Here is a 21,583-nt window from a genome sequence, read left to right on the forward strand (position 1 = left end):
ATCATGATTAAAAATCTCTTCCAACATAAATTCAAACACCTCAAAAGCAGGTTTTTCATCCTTTAATCAATACTTAATTGAAGTTACATATATAATGTTAATAATAAATGCCACTTTTAATATACAACCCATTCACTTCCACGATGGGAAGCTCCGAAGCCCCACGTTTTTAAAACAAAAGCGTAAAAAGAAGCGCGTCTGAAGATTTAGTGTGCATCCATCCGTCATCCATCGAACAACCAACCCAACGCGATGCAAAGGCCAAGAAGTGCGAGGTTTTTCTACCAAGCGAGGACACAGGAAACCACAGAAGAAGAAGAAGAAGAATGCTGCTGCTAGCCTAGCTTAGCATGGATCTGATCATTATTACCATTGGTTTGTATTCATAGAGTTTATTTGGTGGGACGGTCTATGGAGGATGCAGCTAATAATAATAATAATAATAATAATAATAATCTGTAGTGCTGAGAAGATGAAGATGATGATAGCTCGTCTTGGCAAACGTGATAAACTGTACATTCACACTGTTGTGACTCTCGGGAAGGGAAAATCGTAGCTTATGATAATTTCATGTCAATCCTGACGCTGAGGAGACGTCAATACTGTGAGAATCAGTTAGACTCCGCCCCCTTTTCTCTCTCTCAGGCTTTACAGTCACGTGTCTCGAATACCCAAAGAAAATAAAGTAAGCCACTGAGAAGGAGAGAGACAGATGACAAAGCTACACACCACATAGTGACCCTAGATCGCTCAGAACTCGCACTAAGTGGAGGAACAGTATGAAGTCAAGGGGGGGGGGGGGGGGGGGGGGTGCTCCGTGGTGACTATGTGTAGAAGATGACCTCAGGAATCTGTCCGTCCTCTACAGAGGTGCCGTTATTGTTTCCTGCGGCGTAGCAGAAGGTGAAGCACGTCTTGTTTCCCGTGGACGACGACTCGTGGATGACTTTACGCATTCCCTTCGTCCCGTAATGAGAGTCTGGACCCTGTGGGACAAACGGGAAACATCAACACATTGATCCCACATTCACTCGTTCTTTACAGCAGTGGTTCTCAACCCTGGGGTCATGACACACTGGGTTAGTGTCGCCAGATGCCTTCAACAAACAACTACTTGAGCCCATTTTTGCTTATTTTTTTCTGCAACTCCACCAAACTCACCATATTTTAACCTATTTTCGTCACTTTCTCTTGCCATATTTTTGCTCCTTTTACTGTATTTTTGCTACATTACTCCCGTTTCTGACACTTCTACATCACATTTCAATGTCTTTTCTGCACATTTTTTCCACTTTCAACACATTTTCAGCACTTTTAAACCCTTTCCACCACTTTTCCACCTAATGTTGAAGTGGTTCAAAGTGTCAATATAGGAGCAATTAGTTTGAACTGCCAATGGCCATGATAAATTGTGAATGTGGTTGAATCGGGAAAAAAATAGCATAAAATATGGTGAAAAGAGTTTAAAAGTGACAATAATGGGTCAACATATGTGACATTAGGTGGAAAAGTGGTGGAAATGGTTTATAAGTGCTGAACATGTCTGGAAAGTGGAAAAAATGTGCAGATTTAATCTGACTCACTGATATATATATATATATATATATATATATATATATATATAGTGTGAGTTGGATATAATATATGTAATATGAGCATAATATTTGTAGCGATTTCTACAGATGAAAAATCTTGTTTTGCCATTTCAAAAATTATTTTGTTGTACGGTTCCAAAGACATTTTAAACAGCAGCAAAAATATAGAGATAATTCATATATTTTGGCACCAGAAAAACAGCAGCGTTTTCATATGAGCTCTTATTTTGAAAAGAACAACTTCCGGTCTGACTGTAATAAAAAAACGGGCGTTTTTTGTTTTTGTCCTCTGGTATTTCTGTTTTTTGGTTTTAGAAACAAAAATTGACTCTGATGAAGAAATATGCATCGTATTTTGTTTTTCAATTTCCTTTTCTGAAGGGAAAATTCAATGACCAAACCATACACTTAACGTCCCATAGTAATAGCAAAGATTGGATTTTAAACATTTAAGTAAAATAAACTAGATTTTCAAAACTTTACATGACATCCTGAAATCATGCTTCGTTAATACGGTCGACAGAGTTAACGCTGGTCATTAAATACAGATTAATAAATAGGCAGAAATGCAATGAAACAAACGCACGATTATGCACAACATTTGACATTTTCTACACTCGCTAAAGTTAGAGATTAAACCACCTGTTTTACAACAAATATGGTGGAAATATGTGATATTATTCAAAAGCATGGTTTGTGAGGGTTGAGTCATGTTTCTGTCTCCCTGACTCGGGATGTAACGATTCACTCACGATATATTTTACAAAATGGGACTGTAGATAAATGACTGAAAAAGATTCCTTTATTTTTTGGGGGAAAAAACTATAAAGAACTATACTGTTTTCCTTTTATTTTTCATTGTCAAAAGAATCCCTTGATAAACTATTCAAAACAATGCAATTTAACTAAAAATAAATCTTGAATGAAATAAATAAAGGAATAATACAAATGAAGAAGCCTATTCATTTAAATTCTGGTTCTATAGTAAACAATACAAAACTGCATAATAGTTCTTTTTAAAAGTGCAACTGAAAATGTATTTTGTGCCTTAACAATTGGACTTTCACTGTCATTTCACTGTATTTACGTCAGATATTTGTTTGGACCAGCAGAGGGCGCTTTCCCAGGGGTAAGGAATCATTTATGAACATGTTTAAAAGTAGAAGGCAGCCAGAAAGGAAGTATTAGCAGATTCCGCCCGCCGCCAACACTTCTGGGTAGCGCCTGGTTTAAAAAAGTACTGCGATTCAATTTTCACAGCATCGATGTGAATCGTGATACCTATGAATCGATGTTTAACTGCCTTGCGATTAATCGTTACATCCCTATCCCTGACCATTCGTTTATGAAGACAAATTGCGTATAAAAGCGTGAAATTTTCCCATATCGGATTACAATTTACGCTTGATTTTGCTTGACAATAAATAGGTAAAAAATAACTTAAAAATATATTAATAATATTCCTGTTTCCATTTCAGGAAGAGAATGACGTATTTTACAATATCACAGAAAATCTCAGGTGTTAGTTTAGCGGCATTATGTTACACAAAAAAACTAAATCAGTAAAGTTATTAATGTTACAAATGATAATGATTCTAATCAAATGATTGCATTTATAAGATAAAGACATTTCATCTTTCTGCACATATATTGATCTCTATCGTCTAACCATGATTATGTAAATAAAAAAGACCTTGAGCGTGGCACAGGCCGTGTAGTTGACGTTGGGGAGAATCTCCACTGGTTCCTTGAACATGACTCTGAAGGTGTTTGCTGAGCCGTCACAGCTGAAGCCTGTGTCGTTCTGTCCCAGCACCGTGTTACTGTCCGTGTGAATTATCTGTAACACATTAAATATCCATCAGTCACGGCCGAACGCACCCCGCCATCGCTTCTGAGAAGAGTGCACGTCACCTGTATGTTGACTTGATAGTCTGTGGGTCCGTGTATCGAACCGTAAAGTCCAAACCCAACCACAAATATTCTCCCGTTTACAGAGAACCTGAGAATATATTCAACATGTACAAAGTTTATAATTCTGCCATCAGTCTATTCAGCATGTGTCATTAAATGAGTCTGAGTTGTGTGTGTGTGTGTGTGGGTGTGGGGAGTCATATCTCTTTGTTTTTGTTGTTTTGTGCATTTTTGTGGTATTTCTATAGTATGTTTGTGTTTTCGGTGTCATTTTGTAGTGGTTTTTAGTATTTATCACATTGTGCGTTTCTGTTGTTATTAGAGTCATTTTCTTGATTGTTGTAATTTTCTCATTTTGGAGACTTAATTGTATATTTGTTGTTATTTTGTTCAGTCATTTGATATATTTTCCCGCTCATTTTGTGGGTTGTTTTTTTGTTCATTTTGTGTGATTTTGCGTGTTTATGTTTAGTACATTTTTCCTTAAATTTGTGCTGTTTTTTTGTTATTGTCTTGTGTATTTTGTCGTCATTTTGTTTGTTTTTCCTCCTATCAGTAATTTTGTGTGTTTTTTGGACTCGTGTTGTTTTTGGAGTGATTGTGTTCCTTTGTTGTCTAGTGTATTTTTTCTGTAATTTTGTTTTTTGAAGTCATTTTGTGTATCTTTCTCTCATTTTCAGTTTTTATTGTAGTTGCCTTGTGTATTTTTGTGGTCGTTTTGTGTTTTCAAAGTAACTTTCAGTTTTTTGCCGCAATTGTTGTTTTTGTTGTCCAGTATATTTTCCTGTCATTTTGTGTTTTTTTTCTTGTTTGTGTGTTTATGAAGTCACTTTGTTAAGTTTGCCGTTATTTTGTTTGTTTTTTCTTTTCTTTTCTTTTACGAGTATTTGCGTGTTTTTGGAGTCTTCTTTTTGTCTGTTTGATTTTGTGTACGTTTGTTTTCAAGTTTTTTTAATGTAATTTTGTGTATTTCTCTCATTTTGTTGTGTATTTTTTATTCGTTTTGTAAGTTTTAAAAGTAACTTCCTGTATTTTGCCATAATTTTGTTTATTTTTCCTGGTTTTTTGTTTTACGAGTGATTTTGTCTGTTTTTTGAGTCTTTTTTGTGTCTATTTGTGGGTTTTTTTTAGTGATTATGTGTACGTTTGTTATCTACTGTAATTGTGTATGTTTTTTTAAGTGTGTTGCACAAAGTTAGAGAGTGGCCACATGTGCAGTGGTCTCATGTTGCTCAGACTCACCGTATGCGGTCACTGGTTCCGCTGTAGCCCCAGCGACTCTCCACCTGACCAAACCGTGTGATGCTGCACTCCTTCCCACGCAGGCAGCAGCGAGGCCTGTCGATGAACTCCACGCGAGGCTTAGGGTTGACGGTGAAGTGCAGGAAGAGACTCACCACCTCTCTGTCCGTCAGAATACTGGACTGAGCTGGACCTGGTGGACCGTCACAAAACATAAACACGTGTCATCCGCCTGCGTCAGACGCCAATCGTTCAGTGTGAAAGAAGTGAAAATCTGATATTGATCAGTCATTGCAAAAGCCTCACAGTGTTTCTGTTCACCTGCAGCAAATTCCTCAATGGTCATGAGAGGGAAGCGGATGAGCGTGAGGGCTTTTCCCAGGACTTTACGTTTGTTCTCTGGCGTGGGCTGGAGCTGCTGCCTGTGAGCCTCGGCCTCCGCCCAGCGCACTGCCGCGCCAAACAAACGCACCTCCCTGACTCCCAGCGTGTCTCGCTCTAACACAGCCACCAGCGTATCTAACGGAGAGCAACGTGTGAGTGCAGAAACAGAACTGGAACTTATATTCAAATCAAACATATACCCAAGTCGATGTCGGTGAAGCCTTCAGCGGCGAGAGCGTCTCCCGTGTTTTTGTCGATGTTTTCTAAGCAGAGGCTGGCGAGCTGCGGCTCATCAAACAATCGAGCCTGAAACAAAGAAAACGGTCTTTACACGTACTTATAAAACAATTAAAATCAGAGTGGTGAAATATCTTTTAAAATGTGAGAAAAGTAGAATAAAAAAGTGACGCGTGTTACGTGTGCAACACAAAGTTACACACGAATATTTCTATAATTTAGTTTTTTGAAGTTATTTTGTGCTTTTTGTTGTTTTGAAGTCACTGTGTAGTTTGCCATAGTTTTGTTTTATCAGTAATTGTATGTGTTTTTGTTGTCATTTTGTGTTTTTGGTTTGTTTGTTATCTAGTGCATTTTTTCTGTCATACTTGTTCTCAACCTGTGCATTTTTGGAGTCATTGTTTGTTGTTTTGTGTATTTTGTTGTTTTCTATAGTATTGTCATTTTGTGCATTTTCAGTGTCATTTTAGTGCGGTTGTGTGTATTTCTCTCTCACATTGTAATTTTGGAGACTGTGTGTACAGTATATACATGGCGTATATCTGCTGTAGATTTCTCAGTCATTAGATATATTTCTCCCTCATTTTGTGTTTTTCGAGTGATTGTGTGTGTTTTTGTTGTAATTTTGTTTTTGAAGTCACTGTGTATTTTGCTGTCGTTTTGTCTGTTTTTCCTCATTTTCTGTTTTATCAGTAATTTTGGGTGTTTTTGTTGTGATTTTGTGTTTTTGGACTCTATTTTGTGTCTATTTGATGTTTTCGTAGTGATTTTGTGTATGTCTGTTATCTAGTGTATTTGTCTGTAATTTTGTTTTAAGTTGTTTTGAGCAACCCTATGGCACATCTTTTAAAATCCACTTTTTTGCAAGAAAAATAACCTTAGGATCAGCATGTGTGTGTCAGTGAGCTTAAAAAAACAACTCATTATAATATTTCAGGGTAAAATATCAGAAATAAATACAGTACAGAGGTTTATGAACATGTGACGGTGCCAAATTGGTCTCAGACACAGATTAGGACAAGAGGAGTTAATCAGATTAACGCTCAACGGTTGTGCACAGACGAGCTTTCTCCAGGTGGAACGTGGCTAACCTGTGTGAGCAACATGAAAGCATTGTCTGCTCTTAGATTCTTCTTCAGGAACTCCACACAATGAGCTTCCAGCGCTGGGACGGCGTACTTCTTAGCCGTGTAGAGAGTGGTCATCACAGTCTCTGGACCAATCTGGACTTCATCAGAATAAAGGAACCTGTAGAGCAGAAAACAATAGGAAACACCGTCACAATCAGGGAGAAAAAAAGGAAAAAAGTGAACAATAAAGGGCTACGAAGGGGGCGGAACATTTAAGTAGGAAATTAATCTGGAAATATTCAAAAATTTCAAACCTTTTTATGGGAATTATTTATCAAAATGAATTGGAAATTAGGATTAATTAGATTTATTTTTTTAAAACCTTTAATATCCAAACATAAATACTAACATCCATGCAAAATTGTAATAATTTAAAAAAACAAACATAACATTTCCTTTTTATCTTTATAAATTCTGAGAATTTATAAAGTTAAAAAGTTTCCATGGAAATTAAGAAAAAAAGGTAATTTACAAAACTGAACTGGGACGTTAAATAAAGTTGGGAAAATATATTTTAGCAACTTCTAAAATATCAGCATCACATATTAAAAAAAAAAGTTTTTCTATTAAATCACATTCCCAATTTTAAATGTGATTTATTTATTGTACATTTACTGGTGCAGTTTTTCATACCTTACTGCTATCATGTGCAATATTTTTATTTATTTTTCATGATAAACATTACTATGACTGTTAAAATGTATTTTTTCATCTCAAACATGCTGTAAAATCTTTTTTACACATAATGCATTATTTAATATTATACTGTTTCTGTTTTTTGTACCATCCACAAAGTCATTTAATATTTATTTTTAAATAACTGTAATATCCAAACATAAATTAAACAGCACATGTCAATTAGGGCTGCAACATTGGAGAATTTATAAAGTTGGAAACTTTCCTTGGAAATTAACAGTAGCAAAAATGGGGAATTTACTAAATCAAACATGGATGTTAAATATTATTATATGAATAATAATATATATTATTCATATGTACATCTAATGGTAATGAATAATATATATTATTCATATGTACATCTAATGGTAAAGTTTTTCTTACCCTTCCACTATTTTGTGCAATATCGTTTGTTTATTTTTCATGTTAAATATTACTTTGTTAAAATTAAAGATGTCTCCATACATGAAGCTGTAAAATAATCTTACACAAATTATTATTATTATTATTATTATTATACCATTTCTTGGACCATCTACCAAGTAAAATTCCTTTATTTAATTTTAAATAACTATCCAAACATAAATATTAGCATACATGCAAAATAATCATCTAAAAAATCAACATCACTTATAAAATTGTTTTACTGTTAAATCACATGACTAATTTTAAATGTAATTTATTTATATTTACATCTACTGGTACTATTTTTTCTCATGTGCAATATTGCTTTTTTATTTTTCATGATAAATATTATTTTGACTTAAAATGTTTTGTCTCCAAACATGCTGCTGTAAAATCTTTTAACATATAAAATTATTATTATGTTTCTGTTTTTTGCACCATCCATCATGTCCAATTCCTAGTACTGTGAAAACTCTACTTGATAATAAAACTTATTTGATATTTATTTTTCTACTACAGTCATTTGCAGATCTATGTTTTGCCTTTCTGCAGTGTTATGTTGTAAATTATCTTTATATTTTCCATGCTGTACCAAGTGCATTTCCCTGTTGTGGATTTAATTATTAATAAAGTATAATCTAATCTAATCTAATCCGAGTGTCAACATGACTGAGAAGAAACACGTCACATTTTAAATGCGCAGTGAGCTCCTGTTCTCTGTGGTTTTAACACTAGTTCCTAGTTTTAGTGCAGATTAAAGCATATTTAGATGGAGGACATATTGAGTAGGTCTTACTTTAACAGGGCCAGGAACGCAGCTGGCTCCACATCAGGCAGCTCTATCTCCGTGGACGTGGTCGCCATTCCTCCGTTAAACATGGCATCGAACACGGCGCTGCCCACGGCCAGGACGAACCTGTGGGCAGGTATCCTCTGCACCCCCATCCCTTTACCCACTAGGAAGTGCACGTCACTCAGCACCTCGTTGTTAAACAGGAAGGCAAACCTCTCCTTCACGGTGCTCTTCGTCGCCTGCCAGTTGTATACCGGTTCCCGGTATACCAGCACGGACGCTGCAGACGGGGTGGAGGGAGGAGCAGTGGCCGGAGGTGCGTTGGAAGCCGCGGTTGTGATCATGTTGGAAGCCGGGGTGGCTGCGGCTCCCGCGGCCGGAGACTGCAGAGGGTTCTGCGGCGGAGCTCCGGTGGGGACACCGTTGGCCTCCGGGCCGCTAGGCCCCAGCTGCGGGTTGGGACGCCGCGCTGCTCCTTGCGCTGCCCCGGCACCTCCACCGTTAGACGCCGGAAGGGAGAAAACGCTGTTGCTTGGCTGGCTGTTGCCCAAAGGACCCGGACCGGAGAAACTGAGGCACGGAGGCCTGCCGCTGTTGTCTCCGGCTGCCATCTTGAACTTGGTATAGGCGTAAACAACGCTTCTTCTTCGCTTGGTGTATTTCTAGTAGTGTTCACTAACCATCAGCTCCTCCTGGTGGTTCATATTAGTACTACACGCTACTCTAACACTTCTCCACAAAAAGAAAATTAGAAGAATTACTTTTGTCACAGCCACTAAACAATATATTTATCTTAAACTATATATTTCAAGAAATGTATCATATGATTAGATAAACATAGTCTGAATGTTATATGGTAATTTGGGGGTAAGAATAAATCTGGTTAGTAAAAGACCTAATTTAGAGCAATTTTAGTGGCTGATGATATCTTAGTATGTGTAAGAATTTACAGAATATCCATCGGAGTGCTTATATCGGAATATATACATTGTTTTACAGACCCATGTTTGACATCCCAGTCTAGAGAACAATTATTTTTCACAATGTTTAAAACATTTGTGAAAAATAATTTCTTGTCTTAAAAAAGGGAGGAATCAATCAATCTTTATTTGTATAGCGCCAAATCATAACCAATGGTATCTCAAGGCACTTTACAGTAGAGCAGTCTTAAGGATGGACTCTTCATTTTATGGATACACACATATGCATATATACGTATATACACATACATATGTATCCCACACCCAACATGAATTCATCATGGCGGCAAGGAAAACCTTCTGTTAAGCAGCAGGAACCTTGTGTGGATCCCATTCCTATGATGAACAGCCATCCACGTTATGCTGTGTTGGGTGTGTGCAGAGAAAAGGGTGGAGACAGAGCCGCTGAGTCTCTGTAACTCCACACTGAGGATCCCACGGACCTGCAAGACAAAATCCAGAAGGAGTACAGGAGCAAACACACAAGGGAAGAAGCAGACATAGAGGGAGTGTTTGAAAGAGGAATGGGACCCTCTCCGGTCCCTCTCTAACCTAAATGACCTCTCTCTTAACGCCCTCTCCAACCTCTCTCCAACCGAGCATGCCAGACCCCCCCCCCCCGGCAGTCTATGCCTATTGCATCTTAATTATGAGCTATGAGCTGGTTCCTAACTAAAAGCTTTATCAAAGAGGAATGTTTTGAGCCTAACCTTAAAGGTAGAGAGGGTGTCTGCCCCCCGAACCGTGGTTGGTAGATGGTTCCAGAGAAGTGGGGCCTGATAACTGAAAGCTCTTCCTCCTATACTACTTTTAGAGATGAATGGAACAACGAGTAGTCCAGCATTTTGAGAGCGTAGTGTTCTGGGGGGATTGTATGGCACTACAAGCTCCTTGAGATAGACTGGTGCCTGTCCATTTAGGGCTTTATAAGTGAGAAGAAGAATCTTGAATTCTATTCTATATTTTATGGGAAGCCAATGCAGAGAGGCTAATACAGGAGTAATGTGATCTCTTCTCCTAGTTTTAGTCAGTACACGTGCTGCAGCATTTTGAACCAGCTGAAGTGTCTTAAGCGACTTGCTCGGGCAGCCTGCTAAAAGAGAGTTACAATAATCCAGTCTAGAGGTAACAAAAGCATGGACTAGTTTTTCGGCGTCGCCCTGAGACAGGATAGATCTGATTTTAGCAATGTTACGGAGATGAAAGAAGGCAGAAAAGAGGATGAGAAGAGGAAAAGAAGAAGAAAATGATTTATTTTTTGAAAAGATAATTAAAACTATTTGGTTTGGTATATATTCGTGATTCCTGAACAAAGGTTGAATACGTCTCATAAAAAATAAAGAATATGTGCGATGCTATTTAGCTTTGAGAAATATACAGCGATTTTTATGTTGACATAACCTTTTTCTCAAACTTTCACCCCATGCATTTTTCTTTGACATTGTTTTTATGCTTGTTTAAGATGAATAAACAAACAAACAAATAAACAAGTATTAAATAAATAAATACAATATATTTAAAAGCATTGGAATAAGAATGTTTGTACTTGTGAGAAACTTTTTATTTCATTACCCTACATATTCAAACAGCTGGAAAATAACAAAGCCAAAGATATTTTTGTCCATATCTACATTATGTGTAGAAAAAAAAACTCAGAATGCAGTAGTGAATGCATAGAAATATCCTTTATTTACAATTATGTCTTTCTGATTGTGTTTGATTTTCTAGTATGAGACACATTATTGACCTCTCTAGGGTATATATAGTAAACTAATATATGCTCCAGCTTCCTTTACTCATGGGGAAAAGATGCACATGATAATTTAATAAGCGTATGCATCAATCAACACATGTATTATTATGTTTCGAGGTGATAGAAGTTATCCTTTGCATGTGTAATGGTTTATTTTTTAATGTTGACTGGTCTGATTTCGTCCACTCTGTTGCGGTGAAGCTGAAAGGCTGGAGTGACCCAACGACCACAGGAACACTGGTCCCCACACCAGCTGAAGGAGCCCACCTTGGAGTTACACTTTGGACACAGCAGCTACAAAACACATTTAGCATGATAGCATCATATATATTACCAATTATAGGGATCAAATATTTGCAGCGTGATATTTATCATAGAACACAGTGTAAATGTCCTTTTTCTTTTTGTTAAAAATGACTTTTTTTTGTGTTCCTAAGGACACACAAGTCTTGTGTGTAGTTGTGTAGATGTGAGTGTGTGTATTGTGTGTTATATTACCTGTCCATCCATTACTCCCAGTAGAGCCTGTTCCATCCACTGCACTGGCTCAATGAAGTACGACGTACACTGGACGTCATCTAATTACAAACAAGCTATCTCATCATTACTCATAACATTACACACATTTAGTCTAGAACAGGGGTTCTCAACCTTGGGGTCAGGACGCTAGACACTGGGAGGGGGTCGGCAGAAGCTTTCATGAAACTAAAAATATTTTCTGAACAATTTAAGTCAATTTTTTCTTATTTTTACCTTTTTTCTGCAACTACATCAAACTTTCCATATTTTAACCTTTTTTCATCACTTGTTCTTGCCATGTTTTTGCTTCTTTTAATGCATTTTTGCTACATTACTCCTATTATTTCTGCTACAGGACGAAGAAGGTCGAATTTTTCTCTGCTCCTTCCTTCCCACCCGTATCTGTTCTTGCTGCTGCTTTTGTTTTGTCTGGTCTTGTGAATATAATAGGAGCCTCTCCTTACATCTCATCCCAAACTGGAATTATGGAATTGATCAGTTGGTCTCTCAATGCAATCGATCACATTTTTTCGACAAAAAGATCGGGCAGTGCTGAGCCCGCGTGTCCAAGTGGGACGTTAGCGGCTGAAAATGTAATGGACGCTTGGAACAAGTGGCGAGTTGTGTGTCTGTTGATACTTTACGTGGAAGACGTGAAAGACATCTACATGATTGGAATTATGGAAGCAGGCATGTTGCTGATTGGAGCTGGCAGTTTTCTGACCTATATTGCATGGGGCAATATAAGCCCCATTTATGAAGGATAGGACAGGGCTCTGAACACTCAGACTCATGTGATGAATGATCTCAAAAGCTAGCAGGAGCTACTTTTGGATCGTTTACGCAGAATTGAAACCATCTTGGAGAAATTGAGTGCCCGGCTTGCAAGTTAAGGCCACCTTATTGGATTATTGCAGAGAGACCCAGAATACAAGGCTACTGAATATGAGCTAGCCTGAATTAAAAACACATGCTCCATCCCCCAGTCTCCTCTCCCCCTCCGCCACCTGGAACTTTGTTTATGAACTGATCTATTCAAGGTCGTCACATTATGACTGTTTTTCAGAAACAGAGTGAAGGAATTATATTTCAACACCTCATTGGCCCTCTGTCCGCCCTCCCACTCCTCCAAGCTAAGGGGAAGGCATAATGGAGCGCCCAGAAGAGGCTGCACGCGCCCCCCCCCCTTTTCTCTTCTCTGCCCTGGACCCCGCCCCCAACACCCTCTCTTTGTAACTCTGTTTTGCTTTGTGCATGTACGCTAAGGAGATTTTTTCCTAGTTTTATAATGTCCTCCCCAATAGGAAATTCAGTTTAAAACCTGCCTTTGCCCCTCACCTCTCCTCCTGTTTTTTCCCCCACTTTTCATATAAAAATGATGGCGCCGCAAATGGCCGCCTCGGTGTGTTGATGTGTGTTCTTTCCGCTCCAACTGCCAAGTTAAAATCCTTGTTCTGTTTTTTAAACTGTACCTGGTGAATAAAATCCTTTCTGATTCGGATTTTTCCACTTTTCCATGAAATTCCAATTCCAATGCCATCATTTGCCAGTTTAAACTAATTGTTCCTCCTTTTTCCATTTCTGTGGTTTTTGAAATCCCATTTCACCACCTTTTCCACCATTTTTGGTGACTTTTAACGCATTTTATTTCTGATTAAAACAAGGGTTTACATCTTTAAGATGACTACGGCACCTTTATTTTGGGGGTTGTGGCTTTAAAAGGTTGAGAACCACTGATCCAGACTCTAGAATATAATTACAAAAACTGATTTTTTTGAGACTCCATTTTGGTGAATATGAGAAAGTAATAGGGATGTAACGATTAATCGTAAGGCAGTTAAAAATCGATTCATAGGTATCACGGTTCACATCGATGCTGTGGAAATTGAATCACAGTACTTTTTTTAAACTGCAGAGGGCGCTATATATATATATATATATATATATATATATATATATATATATATATATATATATATATATATATATTTGTCCTTCTCTTGTCCAGAAGTGTTGGCGGCGGGCAAAATCTGCTACATTCTTTCTGGCCGCCTTCTACTCTTAAACATGTTCATAAATTATTCCTTACCCCTTTAACACCGAAAGAATATCTGTAATATTACGTGAGTATCTGTAAAAGTCACGTTTTTCTATTAGCTCTGTGTGCTAGAGCATAGCATCTCTTCTTCACTGCTAGATTAGCTGCATGCCAACCGACTACTGGGTTACCAGCGCCCTCTGCTGGTCCAAACTAATATCTGACGTAAATACAGTGAAATGACTGCGACAGTCCAATTGTTAAGGCACAAAATACATTTTCAGTTGCACTTTTAAAAATAAAAAGAACTATTATGCAGTTTTGCATTGTTTACTATAGAACCAGACTTTAAATTAATAGGCTTCTTCTTCATTTGTATTATTCCTTTATTTATTTCATTCAAGATTTATTTTTTAGTTAAATTGCATTGTTTTATCAAGTTCATAGTTTATCAAGGGAATCTTTTGACAATGAAAAATAAAAGGAAAATAGTATAGTATTTTCCCCCAAAAAAAATAAAGGAATACTTTTCAGTCATTTGTCTACAGTCCCATTTTGTAAAATAAATCGTGAGAGAATCGTATCGTGAACCGAGTATCGTGAATCGAATCGTATCGGGAGTTGAGTGAATCGTTACATCCCTAGAAAGTAATGTTGATTTTAAAATGACCTAACATAAAAGTAAAGGGAAAAAATGTTAAATTCCCATTTTTAATCAAAGCAACAAGTCTGCATTTGAAGCACATCTGTACATTCATTATTGAAGTGAAAAATGCCACAGTGCTAATAATTTTTTACATATGAATCCTTGATAATGTAAATGGTTGTGTCGGTGTTTTCATCTGCTCACCACTGAAGTTGATGGACTTCCTGTAACTGAAGGCTGTCGCTCCTTTTCCAACCGGATGACTGAGAATACTGGAGTCACGAAATAAAGTTCTCCTGCAGATGAGATGAAGACTTTGTTAAACTTTGTTGAGCCAAAAATGAACACAGTCACAATCTGGGTTTTTCCCTCTCTAATCCATCAATTTATGCAAAAATAAATGAATAAAATATAAAAAATTCTTAACAGTTTTATGTAATCAGAGGCAAAAGTAGGGACTCCCATTTTCTGTTTAAAAATTCCTTCAATTCCGTTTCAGATTTTACTAATTTCTGTTTTGTTTCATCATGTTTTCCCTCTTTAGATGACTTTACTGGGTATTAAACTTCCTTAAATTCGACCAAACGTTTTAAATATTGTTAATAGAGAGTTACGTTGAAATCAGAAAGAATACGTTGTGAGAAATGTGACATGTCCGATTGTTGCAACAGGTTTTACGGGACAAATACCATGAAAATACATGATATTCTCCCAAAACATGTACGTGAAGGTTTAGTCTATGTTGTAAAGCTATTTCCATTTCATTTTCATGGAATTACGGCTGATCGCCAAAGATTCTGAACAAAATAATGAGCGAAATTTGATATACTCGTCTGTTTGCTACACATATTAGACGTTCAACCACCCATTTTCTGGGGAAAAATAGTAAAATGGTAATAGTAAAATGTGTGATATTGTTCCAAAACATGCATGTGAGGTATTTCAATGTCATATTGGGGCCTGATATTAATTCAATTAAATTTTTTCAAACGTTTGGATTGTTAATTCCATTTCAGAAAGTCAATTCCTCGTTTTCCGTGACCACAGAAAGTCTCTACAATGGTCTTCACTGACTTTACCTGCACTTCCTGCATCGATACGACACTTCAGTGGAGCTGGAGTGGGCGGGGTCAACCGCAAACAGCTCCCTGGGAACGTGTCGCAGCTCTACACACACAGACACACACACACACACACACCATCATCATCATCTGCATCGAGTGTGTTGGAAAACAAATGCTCTAATAGAATATCAGGTGGACACAAATATTGGAGAAACATGAGATTACAATGGCTCCGCCCACTGGTATCTAAATTATAATTTGTGTCCTGAGCATTTTTAATGAAAAACATGATAAATATATGATTGTAACTATTTTTTCTGGTAGTTTCTCTGTCATGAATCTCAGCTTTCACAGCTTTTTATTTGTCACATAAAGACATGATGATGATTTTTTATCAGACAATACATTCTAAAATCATGATTTAAAGGAGAAATGACCACAGACGATCATTAGCATAGCATCTACAGTTTATTGTCTATCCTCTTTTATCTGTTCAAACCATCCTAAATGTAAGTCAAAGGTTGTTTTTTTCTTACGTAACGTACCAGGATATTTCTCTGTGACCTTGGTCAGTCTGTACTGTTTGTAGAGTGAGCTGGAGGTGTCCACCTTCCACTGCAGGGCCTCATACAAACACAACTGCTCCTCAAAACCACTGTTGACCCTGGAAGACAACAAAACATATCCACCATGAATCCCACAGAATATGAGTCATTTATGAATCCTCCACTGATTTTTAGGATGCGTTTCTGGCTGTAAATAAAGTACAGCTCTGCTTTAAATACAGTATTTGTTCTGAGGTGATGAAACAAAGACTTACTGCACATCCTGTTTGATGGTCCGTAGGCGCTGGTACGCCTCGCTGAAGCTCAGCTGGTATTTCTGCATGAGATAAGCTGTTACAATGGTGGCACTGCGACTCCGCCCAGCCTGGCTAACACACACACACACACACACACACACAAACAAAACTGAATTAATGCTCATTGAACATGCAGCTTAGAAAATTGTCTTTTAACCGTGTGAAGCACTTTGAGCTGCGTTCTTTTTGTATGAAAAGGGCTTTATAAATAAAAAATATTGATTGATTGATTGATTGAAAAGCAACCCATATTGATCTAATCTACAGCAAAGGTGGGCAACATTTATGACAGCGGGGGGCCAAAAAAAAAAGATGGTATCTGTTCCAAGGGCCACGTTATCAATAATGGCCAATCAGAGCATTAATAAAGGAAATAAAAAGGGTTTTTTTTTTTTAGTTATTTTTGTCTTTTTGGAGTCATTTTGACTTTTTTTTTTTACGCATTTTTGTTTTCATTTTGTGTGTTTGTTATTTTGTATGTTCTTGTTCTTGTGGTCGTTTTGTTATGTTTTTGAAGTCCTTTTGCGTATCTTGCTGTCACATTGTGCGTTTCTGTTGTCATTTTGTGTATGTTCGTCGTGTCTCTTGTCATTTTCGAGACTTTGTCTGTATATTTGTTGTCATTTTGTAGATTTCTCAATAATTTGATATATTTTTCCCTCATTTTGTGTGTTGTCTATTTTTCTGTAATTTCATTTTTTTTACGTAATTTTGTGTATTTTTTTTTCTTATTTTGAGTTTTTTTTGTTGTCTAGTGTATTTTTGGGGTTGTTTTAACTTTTTTGTGTTCTTGAAGTCACTTTTTATATTTTACCATAATTTTGTTTCTTCTTGTTTTATGAGTATTTTTGTGTGTGAGAAACTTAATTAATCGTCATGATTTTTTAACAAAGAGTGAGTGCTGACGAGCTCTCACCAGTGAACAAACGCAGCTCCGCCTCCATCTACAGCTTGTTGAATGAACAGGACGCACTCGTCCATGTAACTCAGGAGGTCGCACGTGGCTTCATCTAAAGCGTAAATCCATTTCCTCTCAAAGCGTACGTCATCAGGCAGCAGCTGGCCGGGGTCCAACGAGTCTACGGACAGGATGTGAGTAACATTGGCCTCAGACAGAGCCTGGTGGTCGTTGAGGTGTGCTGCAGCGCCGATGTACAGACCAGAGTCCACCAGGAGCATGACCTCAGGTGAGAGAAACATCAGCAAGAGATAAAACTGTTATATTTATATAATAATGCTACAAACCAAAATGCTCACAATGTTTGATAACGCATAAGCTATAGAAACTCAATCTGCTGGATCAATAACTACAGTAAATATAGCATTTAAGTTGAGAATCCTTGAGGGTTTTCCTCTAAATTAAGGACAAAAAATTATAATTATAATGACATGTACAGTTAGTCATAGATGGATTAAGGATTTGACAACCTTGTTCCTTCAGACATGTTTAAAAATTAAAACATGTTTTCATAAATATCACCTAGAAAGGAAAAAATGAGTGAGGATCAGCAGCAGCTGTGCATCAAAAATTAAAACATAAATTAAGCAACGCAAGGGAATAGATTTAAAGATGTACACTGTGTAAGACTAATATTCATATTCATTTCCCTTTTAGACCAAAGCTAACAGATGTGGAGGCTTAAATAAAGGTGTCCCGAGACAATAATGATATCAGTCCAATATCAGCAAACAATTTTTTTTATTGGTTTTGGGGTTATTTTTATTAATTTAATTAAAATGTTTAGGTTATTTTTGCAGGGGTTCTAAATACTATTATTAATATTATTATTATTACTTGGTTGTTGTGCAATTTTTAATTATATATTACAACTTCCAAACCATCAGTAAACTAATAAGACAAGTTTATTTATTTACAATAAATTCATTAACATATGAATACAAACAGGTGTTTAGTTTTAACGTCACATATTATCCAAGTATTTAATCATGTATAACAAACATTATTACTACATGTGTGACAGTCTGGAAATAAAGTCAAACTAACTTACTTCTTTAGCTCGACTCAACCCGATGTATTTCTGTTATTTTAAACACTTTGTTATGAACTCACACTCCCTAAAAACCCCAGATTAATACATTTAGAGGCTAATGTTTGTTCCTAAAAGCAGCGGATACGATGATGTGCGGTCCGTCTTTTGAAATGGTCCGACGAGAAACAAATGGATTTTAAGTTCCTGGTGTTGTAGTTCCGGCAAGTTTGTTTCTTTTTTATAAAATGGAGGGGGAAAAAATGAAATTATTATTATTATTATTATTATTATTATTATTATTATTATTATTATTATTATTATTATTATTATTTCTTGAAGCCATACTTGGTTGGTGACGCCACTGTCTTGACAAATTTATTGTTCTCAGTTTTAGCCTTTTTTTTTAGTTAAGGTTTTATTTTTCTGTCTAACATTTATATTCATCATAACGAGTACAGTTTTACACCAGAACTGTACATTCACAGAAATGTTACCTGAGAGACAAACAACACAAAAAAGTACTGAGAAAAATGTTCCTTCCATCTTTTAGGAAACCAAGCATTTTTTAATTAAGCCATTTATTTGTTAATATATTTTTTATTCTTTCATTTTTTTTAAACAAAGCTTTACAAGGTCATCAAATATGGATGCTCATTTGTTTGTTGGTAAAATAAAATAAAATCCATTATAAGGATGAGGATGAATTATGAGTTTGAACAAAATAGCAGTGGGAATTTTTTTTATCAAGTTGATTTCAGGAAATATTTTCTATTTCTCCTGTGATTGAATCAATGACCTGTGAGGGTGTTTTCTTTTATTTATAAAGTATCAACTGCATTCATACTACGTTGGACATTTGTCCTTTAATTCTTTATATTTAACCTTCTGTTCCTGGCAGTGGGTAGTACCCTGTTTAAAAGGTTGTGAATCTTTTTTTAATATATACAAAATGCACATTTGAACTATTTAAAAGAGGACAGTGCTTTTTACATTATACCACCTTGTTTTAATAAAGTTTACAATTAAAACATGTCAGGATCAAGCTGCATCTGTTGTATTTTATTAAATGTTTTTTGTTTTATATTATTTATTTGTTTTTACAGGAAATACCTTCATACACAGATACATACATTTATTAATTTTTTCCTCCTGATTTTCTTTTAAACAACAAATGAAAAACAAAGATGGAACTTTTTACAACCAGTGAGAAAAAGCAGGAAAAGTTGAATAAATGTTAAATAATTGGTTTAAAATAAAATATAAACTATGTTCACTTTTAGTTAATCCAAATAACGCTTTAGTAATGTATTTATTTAGTTCAATCTGGTCTTGGAGTTGACATACAGTATATTATATATATTTTTCCTAGTTTTGTTAAAAAGTAAAGAAAATAAAAGATAATTTGTGCATCTGTTACATTTTATTTGTACTGTTTTCTTCTTGAAATATAACAAACTGATGCAGATCTTCAGAAAAGGTTCAGAATGTCTCCCTCAGAGTTGGATTAAAAGTTCTTAAACATCTGGAATCAGCCACAAACAGCTGGATTAAAATCAGACATGGGTCAGCAGCCCACAGTCAAATTCATTAAACTGAACAAAGTCAACAACTCTGAATTAGTTGAGCTCATCGGGGTCACCGTCCATGTCTGACTGTCTGACTTCTATAATAATAAAGGGGTGACGATAATTTAACGAGTCGTGGCTGAATAAATCTAAGCTTCTATTCTTTGTAGATGTGAAGTTACCAACCAGACACTCTTTAAATAGTTGCTGCATGATGCTCGTCTAGCCTCCAGTTTCTAAACACCTTCTGACAGTGTGAACAGCCCTGAGATGTCATAATGTGGGGTGGCAGTAAAGTTTACAAGATGCTTTAATCTTATATGACCAGAAAGCAGACACACATGTAAACAGGCACGAGGGGAGCAGGTGAAGGAGGAAAGAACAGGGTGTTCTGGTTTGGTGTGTGTGTGTGTGTTTTAATTAATGTGATGTCCTGAATAGTGTGTATAGCTGAGAGGCTGCGTCAGTGTCCCCTCGCTCGTCTTAGTCTGACTTTTTAACTGTGTATCCACCCTTTGTTTTTCCTTTCAAGCAGCATCTGACAGTACTTTGATATAGTGTCATAGAATTTATGTCATTTCTGTATAGATCACTACAAAATACACACAAATAACAGAGAAACACACAAAATGACATAAGAAACCCCAAACACACACACACACACACACACACAGAGAGAATCATTTAAATAATACAAAAACAACACACAAAAACACACAAAATAAGAGGAACATATACTGAATAATAAAAAAAGAACAAACAACAACAAAATACACAAAATGACACCAAAAACACGCACTAACAGAGAAAAACACTTTATTATTACCAGAAACACACAAAATGACAACACAAAGACACTAAATGAAAGAAAAACGCACAACATCACTACAAAATACACACAAATAACAGAGAAACTTACAAAACGACATCATAAACAACCAAACGACCCCAAAAACACATACAATGAAATATAATAATTGAAATAATACCAACAACACAAAAACGACAACAAAAACACACAAAATAAGAGGAAAATATACTGACATTTTTTTTGCTGTCATTTTATATATTTTTTGTTACTTTTTTGTATATTCATGTTGTTTTGTGTCTTTTTGTTGTCCTTTTGTGTATTTCTTCCATAATTTGGGGGGTTTCTGAGGTCATTTTTTTCAATAACATTGGGGGCCTCATAAAATCAGATGGGGGCGGATGTGGCCCCTGGGCCGTCAGTCGCTGCTGTTGAAGAACAAGTCATAGCATTGAAATGAATATAAAGATTTAATAATTAAAAAAAAAAAAATGAATAACCAGACATCACAAAATATAAACACTAAATAAATACTAAACATTACTGAGTGTGACACGAGGATACAATTATACTAAAGGAGAAAGAATGTGGGGGACAAAAAATGACATACATGAAAAAATTAATAAATGTGAAATTAAAATGATATATAAACAAAAATAGAATATCATAAATAAATAAATGCTTAAAAAAGCATGCTTGAAGAAATACATTTAACATAAAAATAAGTCTTAAATTATTCATTTATGTATTTATTTCTGCAAATATTTATTTATTCAATTAATTATTTATTCAAGTATCTGTTTATTCAAGTTTTTGTTTAATAATTTTTGAAATTTATTTAGTTATTTAGTTGAAATAATGCTTTTTTTTTGTTTGTCCCCCCAAAAAAGACAGACACATATTTAGAAAGCAAGACAAGTAAGAACAACAGATTAATTTTACACGACTAAAAGATAAACAATATTAAAAGCTCACATTG

At 35.9% G+C, this 21,583-nt stretch overlaps 2 protein-coding genes across 3 annotated transcripts; both read right to left on the reverse strand.

The window, feature by feature from the left end:
* Nucleotides 1-47: 47 nt before the first annotated feature.
* On the reverse strand, nt 48-9,038 carry LOC114479783 (BTB/POZ domain-containing protein 2-like). 2 transcript variants are annotated; one of them, XM_028473636.1, is made up of 8 exons: nt 8,382-9,038; nt 6,464-6,620; nt 5,336-5,441; nt 5,073-5,270; nt 4,752-4,944; nt 3,510-3,597; nt 3,289-3,435; nt 48-986 (listed from the first exon to the last, which is right to left on the reverse strand). In XM_028473636.1, the coding sequence occupies exons 1-8, from the start codon at nt 8,987-8,989 to the stop codon at nt 825-827; spliced, it is 1,659 nt and encodes a 552-aa protein (XP_028329437.1). In that variant the 5' UTR covers nt 8,990-9,038; the 3' UTR covers nt 48-824. The 2 variants fall into 2 exon arrangements, with proteins under 2 accessions (XP_028329437.1, XP_028329436.1); XM_028473635.1 differs by having other exon boundaries at nt 5,058-5,270.
* Nucleotides 9,039-11,024: 1,986 nt separating this feature from the next.
* Nucleotides 11,025-18,401, reverse strand: dusp12 (dual specificity phosphatase 12). The gene is made up of 8 exons (XM_028473108.1): nt 18,250-18,401; nt 17,157-17,422; nt 16,199-16,312; nt 15,924-16,042; nt 15,394-15,481; nt 14,519-14,610; nt 11,610-11,689; nt 11,025-11,405 (listed from the first exon to the last, which is right to left on the reverse strand). The coding sequence occupies exons 2-8, from the start codon at nt 17,417-17,419 to the stop codon at nt 11,262-11,264; spliced, it is 900 nt and encodes a 299-aa protein (XP_028328909.1). The 5' UTR covers nt 17,420-17,422; nt 18,250-18,401; the 3' UTR covers nt 11,025-11,261.
* Between the last annotated feature and the right edge of the window lie 3,182 nt (nt 18,402-21,583).

Source organism: Gouania willdenowi, chromosome 17 (assembly GCF_900634775.1).
Source record: "Gouania willdenowi chromosome 17, fGouWil2.1, whole genome shotgun sequence".
In the NCBI taxonomy this organism is placed as follows: domain Eukaryota; kingdom Metazoa; phylum Chordata; class Actinopteri; order Blenniiformes; family Gobiesocidae; genus Gouania; species Gouania willdenowi.